The 25,015-nt window shown below is 41.7% G+C and overlaps 1 protein-coding gene across 2 annotated transcripts in view; it reads left to right on the top strand.

Annotated features, from left to right (window-relative positions):
* The window catches only part of LAMA4 (laminin subunit alpha 4), a 144,278-nt gene that overhangs the window by 58,799 nt on the left and 60,464 nt on the right, over positions 1-25,015 (top strand). The window contains exons 5-11 of one of the 2 annotated variants that reach the window (XM_047732638.1): positions 2,472-2,686; positions 4,888-4,983; positions 6,530-6,681; positions 8,623-8,733; positions 15,267-15,378; positions 18,154-18,321; positions 21,464-21,657. In XM_047732638.1, the coding sequence (XP_047588594.1) occupies positions 2,472-2,686; positions 4,888-4,983; positions 6,530-6,681; positions 8,623-8,733; positions 15,267-15,378; positions 18,154-18,321; positions 21,464-21,657 (1,048 nt within the window). The remainder of the gene's footprint in view (positions 1-2,471; positions 2,687-4,887; positions 4,984-6,529; positions 6,682-8,622; positions 8,734-15,266; positions 15,379-18,153; positions 18,322-21,463; positions 21,658-25,015) is intronic. The other variant, XM_047732639.1, reaches the window with a different exon arrangement.

The raw sequence follows: 25,015 nt of genomic DNA, 5'->3' as shown, positions 1-25,015 counted from the left end.
TGACTTCTGTGAGCTTGGGCAAGGTCCTTCACTCCCCCAGACCTCAGGATTCCCAACTCTACTTTGAGGAGTCCCATTTCAGTGGGACCAAGAGTCTCATATTCTCTGGTGAACTGCGCGGCAAAGGACAGAAATTCAATCCAGAGCCATGCGTTCCATAGAGTAATGATTTGTGCTGGCTTGGGAACCAGAGAACCTGTAAATCAGAGGTGCAAAGACATGAGTATGAATAATGAAACTCACTGAACATTTCCTCCAGGGGGGTGTCTCTCCATGAGTTTTGTGGCACTTATATTCATTCTTATCTTTTTCATGGACTTCAATTTCTAGAGTTCACCATCACACATATAAGTGTGCTAGATTCGCTTCCTGTTCTTTCAGGGCATGTGCTGTGTGTTTTTCCTCTTCCTGCCTCTCCCCACCTTACATAAAATAGACATGAATTGTCCCTCTGTTGGATGAATTCATTCATTCATGTATAGCAGCAGCAGTGTGGTCCAGGGTGGAGTGAAGGAAAGAATATCAGGGTCAGAAGGTCTGGGTCTCACACTGTGAATTCCTTGCCATATGAGCCTGGAAGACCAAAGTAGCCTCTCAGCCTCAGCATGCCAGGCCTGCCTGCATAGCCTACCTCCCAGGTGTCTGTGGTAACTAAATAAACCCACCTCGGCAAAGCTAAGGGATATAATGCAAGTAAAGGGTGTAAAGATTGAACGTCTATCATTATTACAACTACACCAAACAAAACTGAGACATAGGAGTAAAGCCTGGAAGAACATATGCAGAATGCTGGACTGTGATTTTGTTAGGATCTTGGGATTATAGGTGATTTTTTTTTCATTTCTCTATTTTTTCAAATATTTTGAGTCATGAAATCCTTTTAAAAAAAAAAAAGAAAGAAAGAAAAAGCAATGTCTTGTTATTATTGGCCAGGTCTTCCTGATTTCCTTGGAAAGTCCTCTCCTGCTTTCCTGTCCAAGGCCAACGCCCCAGCCCAGGGCGTCCACACCCCAGCCTGATCTCCCCATTACAGCCCACATTCCACCCAGCATCTGAAGCCATCACTGGCTTCCCCCACCTCTGCTATCATCACAAAAACCTCTGTGGGCTCCCTTTCTTTTTCTCTTTCACATGAGAACCTATTCCTATGCCTGACCTTCCACTCCATGAAGGGGTGACTACACATTCTTTCCAGCCACTCCCAATGCCTCTTCCACTCCAGTTAGCCAGTCTTGACACTAGTTTAGGGTCACAGCAAAGAGGAGGCTGTAGCCTGCCAGAAAACATCTATAGCTTGGCTCATATAGTATTCTTACAAAGTTTGAGCCAACCTTTAAAACTGCAGTTTCACATAAAAATCCAAACTTCAACTTTCTTGTTTTAAAAATAGGAAGGTCTGGCAACACAGATACTTCATTCCTTCAAGGCCACAGTGTGGAAACAGTTGACAGGAGCTGAGTAGCAGCTACCACCTTGGACGGGGCCTGTGGTCCCACCACTCCCAATAGGGCCTCCCCTGGCCCACAAGACTCCTTTGGGAAAAGTAGAGAAAAGCATTTCTTCCTCTGAGCAGGAGGAATCCCCCCCCACCCCGCACCAAAGGCACAGCTTAGCAAGTCCAGCAAAGGCTAGATGGATTCTGGCCTCTACTCTCCAACCAATCATTAACGACCCAGCTGCCATGACCATAGGCACCATCTCTGTCCCCACAACAAAGGCAGTTTGGTGCCTGCCCTCTGTAGGCTCATATATTAAAATGTCCACCATAATGGCCATCCAGGCTCCAATTTAATTTATCTGTGGTACTTTAAGCCATGCCATGTGCTTTGTCTCCGCACTGCCTTCCCTCCATCACAAGATGGCTGCCAGAGCTGAGTGCTACCTGCCTCTTCATTCCCCAAAGGATGGAGAGAATGCCTTCCCACACCCCTCAAGCAAGAGCCCTGAGCTACACTCTGAATGAGTCACTCCTCAGCCAAACATATTAGCCAGGACAATGCCAGGCACCAAGTAGTTCAGTTTATGTTCTCCGAACAATTCAGTAGAGCAAGGCAGTTGGTGATTTATACCAGTGTTTCTCAATACAGATAATAACATTTTGGCCAAGACAATTCTTAGCTGTGCCCTAGTACTGCCACCCTACAGTACAGTTAGCATATCCAACACCTCTCGATCATATGCCAGCCACATACCATAGTGGTTGAGGTGACCAAAAATGCTCACACACTAGTTATGTCTAGACGTTCGTGCATCTGGAGGTCTGACAAAACTGGATGGACTTCAACACAATAGGGAAGAGTGAGTGGTTCTTTAAAAACAAAGTCTGTCCCTATTAGAAAGATGGAAAAGTAGAAACGAATTCGGGGAGGGCAATCTACATATATTCACTATACATTCTTTTAGGTGGGAGAGAAGATAAAAGAGAAGAAAAACTACGGTTGCTAAATTTTTACCTGTGATTTTTGCCTCAGATGTGCCCCAGGTTACTATGGAAACCCCTTGCTGATTGGAAGCACTTGTAAGAAATGTGACTGCAGTGGAAATTCAGATCCCAACCTGATCTTTGAAGATTGTGATGAGGTCACCGGCCAATGTAGGAATTGCCTACGCAACACCACGGGTTTTAAGTGTGAACGCTGTGCCCCTGGCTACTATGGGGATGCCAGGATAGCCAAGAACTGTGCAGGTACGGTACTGCAGATCGTGGCCAGCACGTGCACTGAATTTAGATGGATCGATGTTGGGGAAATACTGCAAGTACCCCCTTGTTACTTTTCCAGGGCAATGCACGTTCTTAGGAATGTGCACCCTATACTTAGGAATGTGCAGCTTATACTCACCAGGGTTAGATATTATTATCAAAACTACTAGTACAACTTAGCTCATGGGTAGAATAAACCATGAGACCATCACACAAATGAACTTTCACCTTATCGTCTAGTCTTCCAATTTTTTAAAATTTTTTAATTTTTTATTTATTTATTTGACAGAGATCACAAGTAGGAAGAGAGGCAGGCAGAGAGAGAGAGGAGGAAGCAGGCACACTGCTGAGCAGAGAGCCCGATGTGGAGCTTGATCCCAGGACCCTGAGATCATGACCTGAGCCGAAGGCAGAGGCTTAACCCACTGAGCCACCCAGGTGCCCCTAGTCTTCCAACTTTGATCAAAGAAGTGAATCAGCCTTCCATGGATTACCTATCATTGACCAGAATTCTGAATGAAAACTTGAAAGATTTACCTCTGTTTTCTTATTCTGGAAGCTATGTCCCTTTTACCAGTTGTGTCTACTAAAACTGACTTCTTAGTGAAATAGATTAGCAAGCCAATGGTACAGTTTAGTCATCCCCCAATGTCCTCAAATTGTCAATGTAAATAGTGCAGGGTCAGTACAAGAAATCTTCCTGGTTAAACTTCAGTTGGACCAAAATGTACAAATTTTATTCATGATTTCTCTAATCCATTTGCTGCATAGAGGGAACATCTTCAGAAATAAAGTTAAATTGCCTTTTTCTAGGAGCAAAAGAAGGTTGAGACTGAATATTTCTTACTCTTTTGTGACTAAGAGGAAGCAGGGTGAGGAGGCACTGTGCCCTTGGGACATGCTTCTACTGGAATTCCCCTCCCAGAAGCTGATTCCCACCTGAAAAGATTTTAAGAAGTGAAGAGTTTCAAGTTGAGGAGAAGGCGCTTATGATCTGCAGAAGTCACAATAAAAGTATATATACTTGCCTATAAGAAAGCCAGGTGCCCTGAGGCATAAAACCAGAAGCACGAAAGGAGTTCTGGGTTCGGTCAGGCATGTGTCTGAAAGGGTATTGGCAAAATCAAAGCCTTAGACATTGATATTCCAGTTCTCAAAACATTTGCTAAACTTATGTTATACCACATAAATGCAGGTCACCATTAGAAATGATGCTAATGTTAGAAGCAATTAAGTATAACCTTGCTGAATTGTTTAATAAATCTACATTTTGTGGAACATCACACAGCTGAAATGTAATAAATGTACATTCCTCTTGAAGCTGATTTTTTTATGATTGTTCTGTAAAGACAGTTAAGAGGTCGGCTCCCCTCTTAGTATTCATAATACTATCCCAGCTGATGGCTAGCATAGATAGCTTAGGAAATCCTTAAATATTACAAATGAATTGCTACTGAGAAATTCAGTGGAAAATGAGCAGTGTGATGAGATCGGGATTTTGTTTTTGGGTTTTTTTTTTTTTTTCCAAAAGACATTCTTGGAAATCATCAGTAGATTCATAATGGGCTCTCAGGTCTTCTAAATTCACATAAATATGTTCCCAATTCTTTCCCCGACATTATTCCTAGTCATCCCACTGATAGCTATCGTTTGGAGGTTTGGACTCAGCTTTGCCAAGGGTCAAGCACTGTGGGAGCCAAAAATCCTTCTTGCGCCTCTTCCCTCCCTCCCCCAGTACTGCTCCTCCCTTACACCTGGCAATGATCAACCCTGGAGTTGGATTAAACTGGAGAATCAGTCCGTGATGAAAGAAGAGCTCTCAAATTCCGGTTGAATGATGGGTTCCGGGATCATTTTGTACTTTGTGAAACTTCCCAGGATCTCTTTGGACTGAAGCAATTGCACAGTCATGCCAGAATCCCAAAAAGTTGGGAGAGGAGTCCTAGAAAATGTAGATTTACTTTTGACCCGGGACTGCCTTGAATATCTTCCTGGGATGGGCTAAATTGGGGGAGGGGCATAATCTCTACATCTCGCACTCTACAAGATAAATAAGGAAGAGTATAATTAATCCCTGTTGGAAGAACTATATACTGATAGCCAGTATTTCTAGAAACCAGGAAAACTCTGCCATATCTAAAGTATTAAGAAACAAATCCTTAACCTCTTGTTTTTGTTTCCCACAGTGTGCAGTTGTGGGGGAGGCCCCTGTGACAGCGTAACCGGAGAATGCTTGGAAGAAGGTTTTGAACCCCCTACAGGCATGGACTGCCCAACCATAAGTAAAAATAACAGTACATGATTGACTAACCCCACTTTCTCTAATGTGCTGCAGGTGTAGGATTAAGAAGAGCTAAGCAATTCCCTCTCTACAAACTGCTTAAGTCCCCCTCCTGGCTTTAACCCTGTCTTTGCCTCCACCAAGTGGACCCTAAGCGGAAGCTACTTGATTTCAATTGGCAAAATGGGTGATTTACATTGAAGCAACTCTATTTTAGAAAACTTATTTTATGAAGCCTTTAAATTCAGCATCTTACCTCGTGGGCAAAGGCAGAGTCAGAGGCACAATTCCTAGTGACCGAGTTCATTTTAGCTCCTTTTTCTTTGTCATCTCTTCAAGTCCTCAGATTATGTGATACACAGACAATGCTTTACAACACTAGGGAAACCAAGACAATAAACGACTTAAGTGGCTTTTCCCACATCACTCCAAAATGGAAATGACAGCAGAAAAAAAATGCTCAGGCCTTATGGGATGGAGCTGAAGTCTTACTTTCCTGGATTTCTCTGTCATTCCAATCAATCAAACCATGAGCAGTCCTGATGGTGCAGGAACCTGTTGAAACACTTCCAAAAAAAGCCCGAGCTGGTTTTAATGACTTCTCGGGCATCCTTCAAACCCTTCGTCTAGAAAAGGTTATGGTTGATTCTTATAGTATATACGTAAGACCATGTTAAACTTCAAATAACAAATTAACATATTAACAACTATTAACACTCAGTCTTCATTTATTGGTTTTCTAGAAAAGAGCATAGTCTGAGAAATAGAGATTGGAAACAGAAAAATTTCAGAGACTGGGTCAAACAGGTTTCAAAGCACAGTCTGTTGTCCTCCTTAGTGTGCACAAGTGGGCACTGGGCCCCCCAGCAGCAGCAGGGGGTGGGGGATGAAGGTGATGACAGCGGTAAGCGGAACTCAAATGTGAAATGCGAGCAGTGGGGAGAAACTACGACCTTTTCACCACAAGCCCAGGCTGAGCAGATATTCACAAACAGTGACATTCTACAGACCCCCTTCTGGCTGAAGTGTTTGTCCAGACATGAGGTCAGGCCATGCAGAGGCGCTGAGCCACCCCTGGGATAGGAATAGGAAAGAGGGGGTGCCTACCGAAGAGCCAACTTCACCAGCGGGCACCAAGCAAAAGCCTGGCATGAAGAGAGCCATCCCAGAGGGCTGTCCCACCACTAAGGAAAAGTGGAGAGTGTGCTTCTCCTCCCCCACCCACCTTGCAAATGGCTTGCCCTTTTATGCTTCCTTTCTTTCTCAATTCAGCTACTGGTGTCTGCGACAGCCTACTTGCCCAGTTGCACACACTGTTCATTTTGTTAGGTTTTCAGTGAGGATAGTGCCCGATGTACAGTTGGAGTCATCTTGGACTCCAGTGTGCTTTGAGGGTAAGGATTGGTTCTGTGACCCAGAAAAGCTCTTCAGGAAACAAACATAAAAATAATATTAAGCAAAGAAGTAGACGTAATGATCTACTAGAGCACATACTTCCCAGATGACTTTTCAGTTTTAAAGAAATAACACATCCGTTTTACCTCTAGGCTGTGATAAGTGCATCTGGGATCTGATAGATGACCTTCGATTAGCGGCACTCTCCATTGAAGAAAGCAAATCCGGTCTGTTGAGTGTCTCATCCGGTGCGGCTGCTCATAGGCACGTGAATGAACTCAACTCTACCATCTACCTCCTCAAGGTAGGCGGCCACGTTGTACCTTCAGCTGTATCTCCTGCTGGTCTTACAGGATTGCTCCTATAACTCCTACCCCTTCTGTCATCTGAGTCCCATGGCTGTATTACAGATAGGTTGTTAGACTAGGAAATGAGAAAAAGTTTATTGTAACCATGAGCTTCAATCTAAAGCAAGAGCTGCCATGTATAAAAAAATTCAATGTGGAGAAGGCAACAACTAAAACAAGCAATTTCTATGTACCAATCTATTGAGGGAAGGAAAACACTCTTACTTCCTGGGTAGAAATGTACATTGGTTATTCAGGTCCTTACCACAAACTTACCATTACCTTTACCTCAATTTCCAGCGCTTTGAGGAGTTTCTCTAGAAACCTCTCTCCTGCTCTCTCCCTCTCTCTCTCCCACCCTTCTCATCTTCCCATCCACACACACACTGAAGCACACAGACATCCTTGCTCAGTGTCTCCTCACAGGTCTGGTGGTTAATACCTTATACACAGACAACAGTCAAAAACAGTAGACTATAACAGTGCTTCTATACCTAAACTTTAAGAGGTGTTTTATTCCCCCTCTAAATTATGGGCTCTGTCACAACCAACAGTTATTTTTTAAAATAGTAATAATTAACTGAAAGCATAATGGAATTAATACTGGCACAGATTTTTACTCTGTCAATTTCACATACTGGTTAAGAGCGTTAACTTTGAAACCAGATGGATTGCATTCAGATCCCGGCTCTGATACTTACTAGTTATGCGACCTTGTGTCAGGTATTTAACATGTTCATTCTTCAGTTTTCTCCGTCAGCACCGAGGGTCATTATTGTACCAGCCTCCTGGGCTGTAGAGAGAATTCACCAAGCAATATGTGTAGAGAAGTTGCAAAAGTACCTACCTTAGAAGGCGCTCATTACTCTACTTTTTAGAGGGGCAAATAAATGATATCGACAGCAATTGGCCAAATATGCAAAATGTAAAGAAAAGCAGAAATCATGAAATCATAGAGCTGGATGGACTTCTGTGAGCATTCTATTCTAAACTTAGGAATCATTCTTATCCACACTCATCTGTTTGGACACATGGAGGCACTAGTTCTCAGAGGAGTTGCCCAGACTCAGGCCTCTTGATACCACTTCAACTCTCTTTCCTCAACAACACAACTTCAAGATAAGTGTAATTAGAGCCGACAGGAAGTCAGTGCCAGGATTGAAAGACTTAGTCCAAAGTAATCCAGGTAAAGCTACATTCGACCAAACTCCTCAAAAATGGAAAAGAAAGGGCAAATGATCTGAAATAAAGAGCATTGCTCTTCTTCTCCAAAAAAATAAAAAATAAAAAATAAATTTCCAAACTCCATTTCCCATTACACGGATCCCTGTGGGTTGATCATTTCCTCCAGGGCCTGCCAAAATAGAAAGTGTAAAGGTCAGACACCCTGGGCCTCCACCAGTCTACAGGGTGCCTTTGTGAAATTAGAAAAATGAGCCCTTCCTCCATAGTGAGCACAACCTGGGTCAGGGTCTCTGGCCTAGGGAGCAGAGCTTGCAGAATTTCAGCCCTGAAGGCCGTTGGAACCCTTGTGCAGACCCCAACTTTCATACCAGCTTACAGCAGCCTTCAGACTGGTAACAGAACTCACATTCTACTCTGGGTCCTCTTGTACTGAAAGTGGGGTGTGTGTATGTGTGTGTGTTTAAGATTTGTTTATTTGCGAGAAGAGAGAGGGAGCAGTGGGAGGGGCAGAGGGGGAGTCTTAAGCAGACTCTGCACTAAATGCAGAGCCCAACGCAAGGCTCAATCTCAGGATCTTGAGATCACTACCTGAGCCACAAACCAAGAGTTGACACTTAACCGACTGAGTCACCCAAGTCCCCTTTTATGGATAGTTTTCAAAACTTGGCATGCACATCTACTGATTATTTTCAAAACTTTTTTTTTTTTCACAGACGAAATTGTCAGAAAGAGAAAACCAGTATGTCCTAAGAAAGATACAAATCAACAATGCTGAGAACACAATGAAAAGCTTTCTGTCTGACATGGAAGAATTAGCGGAAAGGGTACGTATTCAGTTTCTGGGACTGCCTTCAGAGAAGGGATTTAGTTGGAGTGAGCCTGGCTAGTCACAAATGATCAAGGCTTAACACAGTGCAGGAAAAATGCAGTGACCCACATGCCTTAAAATAAATCAAGGCAAGATCTGTGGAGAAAGTTAATGTACTTGGTCTCTACAGTCTCTTCCCATTTTGATTGCTTTCCTTGGGAAACTATGTTTATGGGGAACTTTCTTTGTATCTGCTGCTGCTTAATATGGTTGATATATGTTTCAATTAGGATAGTTGGTCAGCTGTTTGCCATAACATTTATGGCTAAGAGCTGTAGAGAGCCCAGAAATAAACTTTATTATACAGAAGATAAAATTTAAATATTTGCTAAAGGATGCCTTAAGTAATAAAAGGAAAGAAGAACCATGCTGAGAAAACAGTTTTGCAGGTTGACAGGGAAAAAAAAAAAATCACTTTCAAGTTTCACTTTATACCATATACTGAAATAAATTCCAGACAGATTAAGACTTGAGTTTAAATCTCAAGTCCATAAGAAAGCAGAACTAAATAATTGTTAAACCTTGAAAGGAAATAACAGTGTGCTTAAATATAGCATGAAAAGTTATAATAAAAAGAGGTAATAGATTTGATAAGATAGTAATAGATTTGATAAGATAAAGAGGTAATAAATTTGATAAGATAAAATTTCAAATACCCAGTAAAACAACTAAATAAATGAAAAAGTCACCTAGACCAAGAAAAATATTGAGGGAAATATGGCTTGTAAAAGCTCTCACAAATTAACAAGAAAAACACTAAAACAGGAGCAGAGTGAACATGAAAGACTATTAAATACACTCCCAGGGAGCCTAATGGAAAAATATCCATCATCTGTACTAATAAAGAAAAATATAACTAAGCCTCAAGGTGCCATATTTTACATATTAAAATGTTTGACACATTTTTCCCCCTAATTATGCTCTACCAGTACTGCTCTGGAATTTCTACTTTCAGACGCTGGTGTTTGATATTATAAAACACTGAAGTTCTTTTCAAAAACAGTTCTTATTTTCTGCAAAAATAATGGTTAAAATAACTCTGATAATCTCTTTTGAACTTGTACATCTTAAACTTTTAAAAGATTATGTTCTAAAAACATGGATTATTCTAATTGGATCTTTGGAAGATTCAACTACTTCGAAATGTGTATGAAAATTGTGTCCTTTGTTCCTACGCAGTGATGCATTTTAATCCAACCATAAACATATGTAGAAAGCGGTGAGATCTCTTAAGTTTCAAAGGAAATACCAGGAAAGAAATCTCTGTGAAAAACTCATTGTTTTTTCATTTCGGTATCATGGTTGGAATTTGCCCAAAGTGTCTCAATTCTTGAGAAAATATTTTCACTGAGATTAGTTCCTTTACCGCTCAGACACAGAGTTACCGATCCTTTTATTGTACAATGTTTCCACTTCTGGTGTAACTTAAATGGAGACGTTCACAGGGAGAAAATAGCATGAGCTTAAAAGTGACATCACAACAGAAAAGGCTCCTGGGCTCCAAGAACAGACCACCAAAGCAGGAGGTTGATGATAAAGCACTTGAAGCTTTCAGCTGTTTCCACGGACTCTTATTGAAAATAAGGTTTTTCTAACAACAGTCCAGATGGTGTAAGAACCTGCTAAAACATTTTGAAACAAATGCCCAGAGCTGGTCTTAATGAATTCTCAAGCATCCTAAAATCCTTTAGTCTAGAAAAGTCTGTGATTGATTCTCAGAAAGATTTAAGAACAGAGTTGCCTTACGAAGTCTTCTACCACATAATTGACTAATATTTGCCTTTAAATAGACTGCAGGATTTCACTGTACGTTCCCACAGTGATTTTTTTTTTCAAATGACAGTAATGTTTCCTCTTGAAACTTGAAAATACTTTCGTGCAAATTGTCACATAAATCTCATGAGACCCAAATTTCACAATTCACATTAATCTAAAGTGACTGGTTTTGTCCCAACCTTCATAACTAAGTCCTCTAGCCCCCTTTTGGAAAATTCTACAGCCCTTTCCTACCCTCTTACTTCTGGGAACCTCCTAAAGGGTGTCCATGCATTTGTATTCACAAATAGCCCCTGCTCGAAAGGACGTCACTTCCACCACTGCTGATCATGTCTGTAGGAAAGCACCAAACACAATGTCAAGATTCCACTTTCCCACGTTCCCAAGCCACCATGCTCAAAGTCGGAGTGGCACTAGGCTGTAGGCAAAAGTGGAGGTAGTGGCCCTCTCTCAGTCTCAGCGCTGCTGCCTCTTGCCAACTGGACCTTGATGTTAAAATGCAGAGCCCCAAGTCACAGAGCCCAGTCTCCAAGGGCTGGCTCAGGAGGTGCCGCCCCATCACCTCCACTCCTCTGTCTCTTCCACCTCCACCCTACCCCTTTAGCCACAACAAAAGCTCCCTGCTTATCAACGCATCCAAGAGATGTTTAGGACTGGAAGGAAAGTAGGTCCCCTGTGTACATCAAAAGCACCTGAGCCTCATCTCTGATCCTGACAAAAATGTAAGACAAAAAATAAGAATATGTTTCAATTCCCAAAGCATGACTTAATACCTGGTGTCTAAGTGATCTTGCTAGCTGCTAGAGATACTGAAACAAACATAGTAATATAGCATAAACCCTTTTCTCAAGCAGCTCACAATCTGGCAGGGAAAACAGATACATAAAACAAAAGAATTAGCACATAGCATTCAATAAGAGAGGCATGGTAAGGGCTAAAGAGAGCACTCTAAGGAAAAAATAATGAACTTGCTCACTAGGGGTACAGGAGGGAACGATTCTCAGAGAAGTTGAGTATTGACCTACATATTTAGAAAATGACCAGGAGTTTATGAAGTACTTCCAAGCAAGTGAAAATACCACAAGAGCAAAGAGATAGATATTCACAGTGTGTTCTTAGAACTAGAAAAGCTTTATCTATGGCCTAGTAAAGATTAGCTGTGGGCGCCTGGGTGGCTCAGTGGGTTAAGCCTCTGCCTTTGGCTCAGGTCATGATCTCAGGGTCCTGGGTCAAGTCCCACATTGGGCTCTCTGCTCAGGTGGAAGTCAGCTTCCCCCCTCTCTGCCTGCCTCTCAGCCTACTTGTGATCTCTCTCTCTCTCTCTCTCTCTCTCTCTCTGTCAAATCAATAAATAAAATCTTAAAAAAAAAAAAAAAAGATTAGCTGCAAGGCAAGGAGTAGGAGATCCTGCTGAAGAAGTTCTCAGAGGCCAGATCAGGAGGAACCTTGACCACCACACTCAGGAACATGTGGACTTCATCCTGTGGACTTTGGAGAACACTGAAGTATTTACATAGAACCATGAACTGATCAGATTTGAAATTTCGAAAACATTCCTCTTTGGTAGGGAATGATGGATTAGCAAGTGAAGAACTCTGAAGATACGGATAACACTAGTCTGGAAAACTGCCTCTGGAGTCTAGACAAGCATGGTTGATGGCTACCTTGCCTTCATTTGAGAAGAATTTATAGTGATCAGGTATCAGTCAAGACTGTGATCGTATGGAACAGGAAGAGAGGCAAGAATGACAGGCAGAGTAAGAACAACTGGGTGACCAATGGGCATGAGGAGTGACAAGGAGAAAGCTCTGGCTTGAAGAAATGACTATTCTAAGATTACAGAATGGGGGCTCCTGGCTGGCTTAGTCAGTAGAGCATGCAATTCTTGATTTCAACGTCATGAGTTCAAGCCCCACATTGGAGGTAGTGATTACATTTAAATAAATAAATAAACAAATAAATAAATATCAAAAAATAAAATTACAGAATAGATTAATCTGGATGTTTCTACTAACTAACCAGAGGGTAGTTAGAGAAAGATTTGAGTCTGTAGCTCAGAGGAAAGATCAGTCTGGAAAAGTTGTTAGAAGACATCTGTGTTCTGGAGGTAGGGAAACCCAGAGTAGGTATCCCTATACACATACTGAAATGGCACACCAGTATTCCCACTACTGTTTTGTCCGGTGCTGTCCTTATTTATGCTTGTCTCCCAGAATGATTCCTAGAAGTTTCTCCTTTCACTTTGAAAAGTGTCATAGCATAAGCAATAACATATGTGATCATCCTACATGTTGATTATCATCCTCACTTAGTCTGGTTGATTTTTTAAATTTTTTTAAGATTTTATTTATTTGACAGAGAGAGACACGGCAAGAGAGACAACACAAGTAAGGGAAGTGAGAGCGGGAGAAGCAGCCTTCCTGCTGAACAGATGCGGGGCTTGATTCCAGGACCCTGGGATCATGACCTGAGCCAAAGGCAGACATTTAACAACTGAGCCACCCAGGCACCCTAGTTGTTTCGTTGTTGTTGTTGTTGTTGTTGTTGTTTAATCAGCAATCTAGATACACTCCCCTCCATGCTTTGTATTACTAAAAAGTTCTTGTCCCTTTTATGTCAAACATGTACAAGGAGACTTTGCTGTTGAGGGGAGTAAATGCTTCATCTATTTGTAATGTGAACCATTCATCAGTTTATAGCTGTCAGTTAATTTTTTAATTTCAGCTCTTCTTAAAGCAAGGTGCATCTGTTTGACCAGGGGGCTATACTGTTATTTTTCTTCCATAAGCAAAGCTACAGAAAAAAATAAAACTTTCAAATAAGGCATCACTATCTACGAAGGCCAGTAAGTTTGCAATTTAAAGTGATAAGCAGTCCTCTTTACCTCTGAGTCCTTGGTCAAATATATAGTGTATGTCTCAGCGCCCTCTGGTGTCTGTCGGAAAGAAGTGTTCTTAGACGCCGTCCAGCCTCCCCAGCCCTTCATTGCTTCATTTCAAAGTTTCCTTAAAAGAAATAAGTTAAACGACTACAGTAATCACAAAAGGGCTTTTTCTTTGAAGGATAAAGCCAAAGTTAAATATATAAATATATAATATATAAATATAAATATATGTAATATAATATATAATATTATATAATATATAATATAAAAACATATATATATGTTGTGCTTTGCAAATACAATTTAAACAGATCAAAAATCAACTTGTTGAAAATTTCTAGATGTTTTAAATATTTGTGTCCATAATTTTTAGAAGCAGGGAGGGGTGACGTCAGAATAAGATTCATCTTAGTTTCTGCATCATATGATTTTAAAATGGGCACAGACTTTGTATCTCTGGAAAGCTTGAGAATAAGGCAAGAGGAAGACGGGCATTGGAGGAAGGAACGCCAATGACGCAGAATGCAGGTGTCCCTTAGTCCAGAGAACCCACTGTTTCGGGAAGCGTCTGATGGTCGCATTACTGCTGCCCAGCGAGCTTTATATGGAAGGCATCTGGAACTGGCTTGATAAAAATCCTCTGGGGCATGTGTTTGCTCTGATACCATTTCTGCTTTGTCTTCCTTGACTAAGGACCCCTTCTGTGGCTTATGCCTGGGAAACTTAAGAGTTTTTCCAGGTAAAGTCATGGCATAATCCTCTGGCTGGAACACGGGAGGACAGAGCCACTCCCCTCTCCCGGTGAAACTGTGCAGCGGGTCTACAAGCACGCTGGGGGGCAGGCCACCCTGCATTCCGCTCAGATGCCGCAGCGCTTTGGTAGAGAACTGAGCCTGAAAAGCACCAGATGAGTCTAACCGACATCTACCAAGTTCAGACAAAAAAACTCCTTCTCCACTTATATATAGCCCATGAGCCAACCTTTCTAATGCTGAAAGGAAGTACACAGGACACGTCCCCAACGCCATGCATACGGGCCAGTGTCCTGGCCTTGAGCCGTTTCTTAGATGAGCTTCCGTCCTTACACACGCAGAAATATGCACGTCCACATACACACCCACCCGTGCTTCCAGAAGCTGCATTTGAGTCAGGATTTCATCTTGACAAATACTATGTGGGAGCTCGGAACAAAAAGTCCTCAGTGAAGAGAGCGGAGTCCACTTCTCAGAGAAGAGTCTCATTCACTCCAAGCCAAGTCTGCCTGAGTGGTCATTTGTACCCGAGTGCCATCAGTGTTGATGGGAATTTGGAACACAGCACCAAAAACAGCATTGAGCCCGGTCAGCATAATCCTTTAAATCTCTGTGGTCATTCAGTGTCAGCGCTGGCTGGACCACCCAGGAGCCACTGGATGCAGAGAGCATTTCAAGGTCTGCCTGCTTTCTCAACAATTGCCCCCGTGAAATTCTAAGCTCTTCTGCCAGCACAAAGTCAGATTGGTCAGCAGCCCTGGGTCATTTCCTAGTCTGGAACTGTGAGCTACAGTAAAAATTCCAAGGGTAAATTGCATATGAAAGGCGGTTGGTTTGGACCGAACTGTGACTGAGGGCATAGGAACACAGCTGATTTTATAGCATCCTGCGATTCTAAAGGGTCATCCCATCAGCCTTCACGTGTGATTTCTGGGGCCATTTTATATGTTATATAACTTCCACATGCCTAGGAAATTTATGTTTATGGAATACATTACGCCCACCCACCATCGCACGCAAAGGTAAAACATTCCCTTCTCGTAAATTTAAGCTGCTGTTTATATGAATTATTTGCAGGAAAGTCAAGTCTCAAGAAGGGGCAAGCTGGCTCAGAAGGAAAGCATGGATACCATTAACCACGCAACATATCTTGTGGAGCAAGCTCATGATATGAGGGATAAAATTCAAGGTAAATATATTCTCTTCTCATGCCGCTTAATGTCAAGGAATCATTTGTGTTTTAACAACAAAAATATGGCTACTGTTAGTGTTCGCTATGTGCCAGGAACTACTGTTACAGTGTTATATATAAGGTAATATATATATGCATTTATGATAGTTTATATGTATTACATATAAGGTCTTCCAGTTTGGCCATCTAGGATTTCTGAGCACTCATCCCTACTTACTATCTGTTGGTTGTCAAGAATAAATGTATGGAATCATTCCCTTTCCAGGCATTTCAAGGAAGTGGAATGCCAGAATACCCTTCCAGCAAGGAAATGGAATGCTATGGTGTCTCTAAAATGCAAGAGTTGAGTAGGGGTCATGTTTTTCTGGACTATTTGCAGCAAAAACCCCACCTTTAGAGTGGCAGGGAACTGTCCACTAATCCAGACTGTCCTAAGTTCTCTCTACAATGCCATTTCCCGAAGACCAGGCAGGCAATGTGCTCCAGTCCCCAAGCCAGAAGAAAAGCCTGGAGGCCGCGTATTAGATTTCTTTGCGCTAAAGCGTTGTGGCAGATTTTACCTTCTTCCTTCTTAGAGGAGTACTTATTTGTGCTCTAACTTCTGATAAGTGTTGGCTGTATTTGAAGACTATCTTAATAGCTCTGAAAGCCAGAAACAGAAAACAGGCACTTTCACTTGTTCTAAAATAAAGAGAATTTCTTTGACTCACAGTCTGCAAAGATACAGTATTTGTGTGTTTCCATAGCTTTTATCCTATATATTAAGAGCTGGGTGATAACATCAAGTGCATCTCAGGGCACAATGGCAGTAAAGGAGCCCACAGTGAGAAAGTCACATCTTTATCCTGAGGTATAGGAAACATATTTCAGGCAGAAGAATGAATGGAACCAAGATTAGACATTTGCTGTATTTCCTTTGGTGGCTATAATACATGATAAAAAATAAACAGCATGCATTTCAAACACCCCTAATCCCATCTTCACTGTTTCATGCTTTTGCATCTACCAATAATTTTTTTTCATTTTAGAGTTATTATTGATTTTTTTTTCAAAAAGTAAGATTGAACCTAGATGAGCTGACCTCATCTAATTAAGAAATAAATGCCCCTCTAGGCAGCAAATCAAGCCAGGGTCCTAGTAAACCATTCAGAGAAAGTAATTCACCTTTGCTGTTGTAAATTTTTTATTCTACCGTGTTTCACTGGGGAGGGATCTAAGCCCTCTATGTGACCCTTTCAGCATAGGAAAGATGAAAGAAATACAAAAGAAATGTAAATGGGAAACAATAATTTCAATCAGTTTACCTTTTAAAAATAATGCATGAATAGTCTCCAAGACTAAGGCAAATATGTTATTGTCTACATTTCCTTTTTCTAATCTACACCGGACATGGCTAAAATAAAACAGGCCAGAATTGAAAATGTAATATTTGGATCAAAATGCCAAAGAAGTCAGTGATGTGAGTGATATATCTAAGAGGGGACGCTGGAAATCTATGTTTCATTTATTTCCCGAGCTAAGATTACAGATTTCACTTGAAAAGTGAATGTTTAATCCCTTCATAGTTTTGTTTCTAGCCTATCTTGGTTTCCCTGTAACTTTCTCAGTAATATTTACAGTGTTCAAAAACCTCCTTCCCCGTTTATCTCCTTTCCTTCAGAAGTCAGGGATGCTACGCAGGACCAACAGTGTGTCATTCCTTTTTCCCAACCATCTGTAAAATAACTCCTGGTGACCTTCAAGCCATTATCCACATAAAATACAAGCCCTTATCTGGTATGATTGATGTGACACCAGTGATTGTTTACCCATCTCGTCTGGCCAACCGCATAGATCATAGTAAACCACAGACACACAATTTCATTTATGCCAGGAAGATAAAATACTTCCTCCCAGAGCTGTCAGAGGACAAGGTGGCAATTACATAACTTTCATCTGATCATATTTAGTAGGAAGATAAAGTCAGAGAACGACTCAGCTCTGCGGGTATTTAGACAATGCATTTAATCCCTCTGACCATCAGTAGTCCCTGTGGTTCTAAAATTCTCCAGAAGTGGGGTGAAAATGACCCAGAATCAAAATGGCCCAGTCTTGACAGTCATACTACAGAAGGCAAATAACAATTGCAAAGTATGCGTGTGTGTATACACTATATATATATAATATATATGAACAAAAACTCACATCACAATATAACAAACCTCTATTTTTATATCTGGTCTGTAGAATAATCTGAAAGATCCACTTGAACAACTACCAATATCCTCTCATTTTGGTTTAGAGCTTTGGTCAGAACCTTGGCTAAAATATTAGTATCTAAATACTAAAAATTAGTATCTCTAACACATCCTACAAAGGACAAGAGATGCCTCAGAGGATTTTTTCCAAGTTATATATTTTATATAAAATGTTGATCAAAAACCCCAGATTTGTGTGCCTTCAATGTTAATGCTCAGGAATTACTATGGAAACCAGACACAGCTGAAGTCAGAACAGGCTTTATATTAATCCCATTCCCATTCTGAAGACACCAAATGGGACGCAGAGTTGTTTCCTCATGTTTTACTTCTCCTTGGAATATATGATGAATTCCAATGCTGACACCAGTATTTACAGATGAACCTTAGTACACTGTCCTTGAATGAAACCCTCTTTCCATTTCAGGATCAGCCCTGCCCTTTGCCCTCACTGTCCGTGTTCTCAGTGGCATCCCCCACAAAATGCCCAGACACCCCACCCTGCTTTCTTCTCTCACTGTGCCCTTCCTTTCAGAGATCAACAACAAGATGCTCTATTATGGGGAGGAGCAAGAACTTACCTCTGAAGAAATCTCTGAGAAGCTGGTGTTGGCCCAGAAGATGCTTGAGGAGATCAGACACCGTCAACCATTTCTCACGCAAAGGGAGCTGGTGGATGAAGAGGCAGATGAAGCCCATGAACGTAGGTGTTTTCAACTCCTAAGGTGCAGCATGTGTCCGCTTCCTTTGTGGGTCCAAGAGAGGATGCTGAGCTACGGGGGAACGTTTGGTCAAAGCAAGCAATCTCCAATATTTGCAGTTATTTTTTTTATAAAGATTTTATTTATGGGGCGCCTGGGTGGCTCAGTGGGTTAAGCCTCTGCCTTTGGCTCAGGTCATGATCCCAGAGTCCTGGGATCAAGCCCCACATCGGGCTCTCGGCTCAGCAGGGAACCTCCTTCCCTTCTCTCTGCCTACTTGCGATCTCTCTCTCTGTCAAATAAATAAAAAAAATCTTTAAAAAAAAAAGGATTTTATTTATTTATTTGAGGGTGGACATGAATATTCACCCACACATGAATTGGGGGAGGGGCAAAGGGAGAAGGAGAAGCAGACTCCCCGCTGAGCAGGGAGCCCAACACAGGACTAGATCCCAGAACCCTGGGATCATGACCTGAGCCGAACGCAGACACTTAACTGACTGAGCCACCCAGGTGCCTCTAGATGCAGCTATTTAGAACTTATACGTGGCCTCAAGGAATCAGGACAGCCTGTACGGTCAAAATTTTTAGATCCAGGCCCAACCTTGACCTTTTGAAAAGGAACTGAGATTCCACATAAAATCTGTCGACTTTAAACTCCTGAGGAGAAGAAATAGGGACTTCATAGTTGGTGAAAACGTATAAAACAAGAGAAGAAAAACTAAAGGGAACCACTTTTCAGAACTCCAATAAAAGGAATATATGGCAAAGGCGAAGCCCAGCAACATTCCTGTTCTAAGGTCCATGAAAGGACTTTTAATGAATTTTAACCTCCAGCGCAAATTTAACATTTCCTTCAATGATGAATGTAGGCAAGAAACCACAGTAGTATCAGCAAACCTATGACTTGGCCACTCTATCAGCTGTCAATGACTATCTAGCAACTCACTCCAAATATATTCATTTTTTTTTAAGATTTTATGTATTTGACAGAGAGAGAGTGCGCACAAACAGGGGGAGCAGCAGAGGAAGAAGCAGGCTCCCACTAAGCAGGGAGCCCAATATGGCACTCTGTCCCAGGACCCTTGGATTATGACCTGAGCTGAAGGCAGACGCTTAAAGACTGAGCCACCCAGGCACCCCAAACATATTCATTTAAAATTACCATTTATTCATGATTTCACTGGCAATTTGGGCTCCACTCCACCTGGACAGTTTATCTCTGCTCCATGTAGGAGGGGCTGGGCTCCCTCCAAAGTCTGGGGCCTCACCCAGGATTGTAAGACTCCCTGGAGTCTTACCCTCAAGGAGTCTCGCCCAGGCTCATTCACAGGGCAGCAGGTTTCCAGGAAGACAAGAATGGAACTCAATTGTGTCTTATCTATCTTACTGGCCCATACCCGCCCAGATTAACTCTCCTCTTGATAGGAAGAGTTGCAAAGAATTTATATCCATTTTAATCCACACAATCAACAAGAGAAGCCATGGATCTGAGTATTGATTTTAGCTGTAGTCTGATCTCACAACATTCAGTTCATCAGTAATTCAAAATTGTGTAGTTATTAGTCCCACCTCTAGATCTTGTTATTTCAGACTTAGTAAATAAGCACATGTGTTGTTGTATCACCAATTTGTTTTTTAATATCTTGGTCTTCGCTTTAAGTCTATGTATTTTATTTTACTTCTTTTTTTTTAAGATTTTACTTATTTATTTGACAGAGAGACAGAGAGTGAACACAAGCAGGGGGAGTGGGAGAGGGAGAAGCAGGCTTCCCACAGAGCAGGGAGCCCAAAGCGGGGCTCGATGCCAGGACCCTGGGATGATGACCAGAGCTGAAGGCAGACGCTTAACGACTGAGCCACCCAGGCGCCCCTTTACATATTTTAAAATACATGATAAGAAGGGGCCTGAAGTCTTCACTAGATTGCAAATGGTCCCATGGTACAAAAAGGGTTAAGAACACCTGTACTACATTATTTCCCTAGGATCAGTACTATCAACTTCTGCTAAAAATTGTGACTATTCTAGAAGAGGAACATTCTTCACCTAAAGGCATGTTATCATAACAAATGTATAAAGTCTTAGAAACAGTAAGAATTCAAGAAGAGTCTCGGGCCCCATTTCTGGGTCAGGATGAAGCCAGTGCTCCGGAAAGCTAGAGCTCTGATGTCACACACAAACGCTTCCACACTTTTTGCCTGTTTTAGAATGGAACGAGTCTGCCCTGGGGAAGTGAAACCAATCACATCTCCCACATAGCCACCTTCTGCCTGGTCAATGCATTTTTAACCACTTTCTTTATTCAGTCATGAGCGTGTGTCTTCTGCTCACAATAATGAAGGAAAAATACAAAACCTTGAAAAGTCAGACAGATATTCCCTGGAGGAAAAAGAGAATTAAGACATGTAATCAATGCATGTTACTTTTATCAGAGGATTAAGACATATACAGAATTTAAGAATATTTCATTGCTATTGACTCTTCCGACCACACTAAACAAAGGTTTAGGTTTGACCTAAAGAAGCTACCTATAGACAATTGCCTGAAGAGAATAGAGAAAATGTCAGTAGCAGACAAGATAACTTTGGTTAATTTTTTTAAAAGATTTTATTTATTTATTTGACAGAGATCACAAGCAGGCAGAGAGGCAGGCAGAGAGAGAGGTAGAAGCAGGCTCCCTGCTGAGCAGAGAGCCCAATGCCAGGCTCAATCCAACGACCCTGGGATCATGACCTGAGCTGAAGGCAGAGGCTTTAACATACTGAGCCACCCAGGCACTCCTATTTTTTAATAGTAAAACTATAATATATCCAAACCCCTTTGTCTGATAAAATTATGAATAATCTGGGTAATAATAAACACAGCATAATGACATGGTTTTCTCAAAAAACATAATCTCATTGGAAAACCTAATCAGATTTTTTTTTTTTTTGGCTGACTGTCATCCTGGGACTCTCAGACTCTACAACCTCGTATTTCTTTCTCCAAGTATAAAACGCAGGACTATTTTTATGAACAACAACTTCAGTCTCTATTGCTAGGGAAGGCATGGCCTGACAAATTTGTGGTTTTGCTAACTGCTGGATGGAGGGAGAGAAGGCAGGAGAAGCCCAGGCTGAGGTTCTGTGTCCATTTCTTCCCAGTGTTGAACCAGGCTGAGAGTTGGCAGCGGCTCTACAATGACACTCGCTCCCTGTTTCCTGTCGTCCTGGAGCAACTGGACGACTACGGTGCTAAATTGTCAGACCTCCAGGAATCCCTGGACCAGGCTCTTGACCATGTCAGGGATGCCGAAGACATGAACAGAGCCACGGCAGCCAAGCAGCGGGACCACGAGGTACAGTGGACACGTTCCCTGTAAATGCATTTCAGACATATACCACACAAAGTTCTAACAGGAAGGGATGCTTGGCATACAATTTCTTAAAATGCTGACATATTCAAGTATTCGTATATTTAAAATATTTATGCATTTTTGCCATCGTAATTTGCTAATGTCACTGTGTGCACCTAAAATTGAGTTGAAAGCATTATAATTGTTGAGCTTCTGCATGGGTAAGAATGTAATTGTTCTTGGGGCTTGTGTCTGTACGTATGGATAGGATGTTCTTGCGAGTGAGTTAGCAATGTGCTATTCCTATTTTACCTTTTTTTTTTTTTTTTAACTGAGAGCACTAGAACACCAAAGCAACCCAGAACCATGTTTTAGAAGGGTATGTGTAATTTTTGGAAAGGTATGATAAGCAAATCTCACAGCCGGGCTGGTTGGCAGCCGCAGGGATAGGGAGTCTAATTCAAGCCAAAGGTCATGAAAATACAAAGAGATGAGAGAAATTCCCAGACGTAGCCATAGCTTGCAAAGGCAGGCATACTGATGGGGGCAGGATCTGTGGCATGCCCACCTTGGGGGGCTTAGATCTGGTGGTGGTCATGGCTGTTCCAAGCAATGCATGAACCCACAACCACCACCATGCAGACGAGCAATCTTCTGAGAGGAAGACACATGCATCTTGGATGTACTTATAAAGATCAGAGTGAAATAGCAATGTCAAAAACTAGGAAGCAACTATGAGCAAGTTCATTAATTCAGTTATGTTTGCTTTTATTGTCTGCCAAAACCAACTTAAGTGAGACTCTCCACCCTGATTATCAGTCATCACCATCTCTCAGTAAGTCACTGGAAATTTTCCTAAACAAAAGTGAATTGCCCTTAGCACCACCATTTTCTAATAGGAGCAGTCCCTCAGCCAGCATTTTTTAAGAATAGCGATGGCCAAGATAGCGACCAAAATAGCCCCCCTTTTTCTACCCTCCATTCCTGCTCCCTTGCCACCTCCCCATCCCACCCAGCCTGAGCAGCTGCCCCCATCACAGGTTCTGACTGCGCTACTCACTCTGGTAAAACCCTTTGTCTTTTCCTTCTGACCCTATAGCAGTGCCTCTGACTCTGCAGCAGTGCCTCTGACTCTGCAGCTTGTGAACCACCGAGTGATCATAAAATAAGTATAGGAGGGTTGTAACCAGCCTTTTTTTTTTTTAATTGAAGTTTAGTTGAATAACCAGCATCTTCTAAAAAGAAAAGAAAGAATAGAACAGAAAGTATCAAAGCACATCATCTATAAGAAGGTATGGTTTCATCGCATTTCTGCTTCAGCATTGCAATATAAATCTCATTTTTTTACTGTGGCTCCCAGTTAAGAACATTAGAGACCCTATCCGATAGGATAGCTTATGTCCCTGCACATGCCATGAGGGACACTCTCTGATCCACCCTTCGCCAGCCTCCTTGGCCTTGCCTGTTGTGGAATCCCTGCCTCCCATGTTCAGTTCAGGCAATATCATGCTTCCAGTAACCCCATGGGCCTGGAACACAGACTTCCTTTTCCTTTCTCCTTCGCAGGGATAGCCCCAGGCATCACCTCCTCTGGGAGGCCTCCCCATCCCTTCACCCTCCCCAGGCCCAGGTTAACAGGTGCTCTCCTCAGCAACCCCATAATGCACCTTGTGCCGTTCCCGTTTCAGTATCGCGATCATCCCTTAACAGACCTGCCTTCCCTACCCCGCCTAAGTGTTGTATTTCACATTTCACTGTTAGACCTACAGCAAAAGAATAACGGCAAATTTCCAATCTTTTTACAAAACCAAAAATAACCACACAGTTTAATCATTTTGATATGTGCAGACGGTAGCCACACAACTAATAATTACATGATTTATTTTGCCACCCGCTCTCACCCCAAAGGGTAATAGAATGATAAAAATCTTTGTCAGATGAATGAAAGATTCTGGGTTTGGGAAAGCACTCTTTAGAGAGTCTGTTAAAGCAAAGCTCTGCCTTCCCAGAACTGATTCTCTCATTTTTTGTAAGGCTCGGGAAATTTATTATTCTTTGCATCTGTGAGATGGAAACTGAACAGGCCTGATAGTGTTAATTGTGTGTCATTTTCATAATTATTGTGTTCATATTGACCTTCATTCTGTGGGAGTATATTTGTTTCAAAGCTAATTTTATTCATTTCTGTCTAATGTTATCTGTGATGAGTCCGGCATATGATAAGGGATAAGCCCCTGAGCTTGAAGCATATCACTTCCCAGCTCCTGCAAATGAACTTCTCACTCAGTGCTGTTAGCACAGGGCTTTGAAATTTGGCTCTAACTTTCAGGTTTTAGCTATATTCCCTTAAGGCAATCAGATACAAGAGTCTTCCGGCAGGGGTCATATCTCAGATTCTGTAAAAGGAAAACTGCTCTGAAGGAGCTAAATAACACCAACCTTTTTTTCACCTCCTTTCCTTATATATAGTTCAATACCCATGCTTTAAAATACTGCTTTTGTGTAGCACTGTGTAACTACCTCTCCTTGAAGAGACAAGAATAATTAACCTGAGATAGTCACACTGTATTAAGCCTGATGGATTTTGAAGGGAAATTGATTTTGTAATGTTCTTGCATTAAGAAGATGTTCGAATGGGATTCTTTCCTGTCCTTGGACCTGTATCTTCCCCTCTAGCAATGCGTTTGGAGAAGATGGCTTCTGTCTTCCTTCCCACTAAATTAGAAAAGACCACAGGCAGCACGAAAGACACTAAGATGAACTTCAGAAGTTTTAAAGTATGTCCCTCTATATCTGGGCTTCTGTAATTATTCCCACGATATCTTAGATTATACCATAAGTCATGTATTTCAACTCCCATTCAAATGACCGTTTCTAAAGTAACTTCAACTCGTTTTTTACCCAGACTGTAAAATGAGTCTTACTTTTCCCTCTTGAAGTATCATTCTGGCTGCTTTCAAACTCAAAACTCATTTGAAGATTTCTAATATTTCTTCAGAATCACAACGTGCCTGCTTCTAGAACCTAACAGTGAAGGTAGAAATTAAACCATTCATCAAAAAATCCCTTGGGCCACTTCCGTCCTCAAAAAGTCTGAGCATCTAACATAAAGAGCTCCAAGTGCTAGGATGGGAGATCACAATTTCATGATTTAATAGTAGGGCCATTTACATTTTTTAAAGAGCATTAAGATTTTTTTTATATGCTTTATTCCTACACAAATGATATATTTGTGCCTGGCCCAAAGTCACCACATGATAAATGGTTTTTTGAATTACTTCATTTTCCATTTACTCAAAAATAGAGCCTCTGTGAAATCCTGTGTCCAGCGTCCCACTTTACATTTATGGAGAAAAAGTCA

This window comes from Lutra lutra, chromosome 6 (assembly GCF_902655055.1).
Source record: "Lutra lutra chromosome 6, mLutLut1.2, whole genome shotgun sequence".
Classification (NCBI taxonomy): Eukaryota; Metazoa; Chordata; class Mammalia; order Carnivora; family Mustelidae; genus Lutra; species Lutra lutra.
Note: the sequence above shows the minus strand (reverse complement) of the source record. Positions and strands in the feature narration are given on the sequence as shown.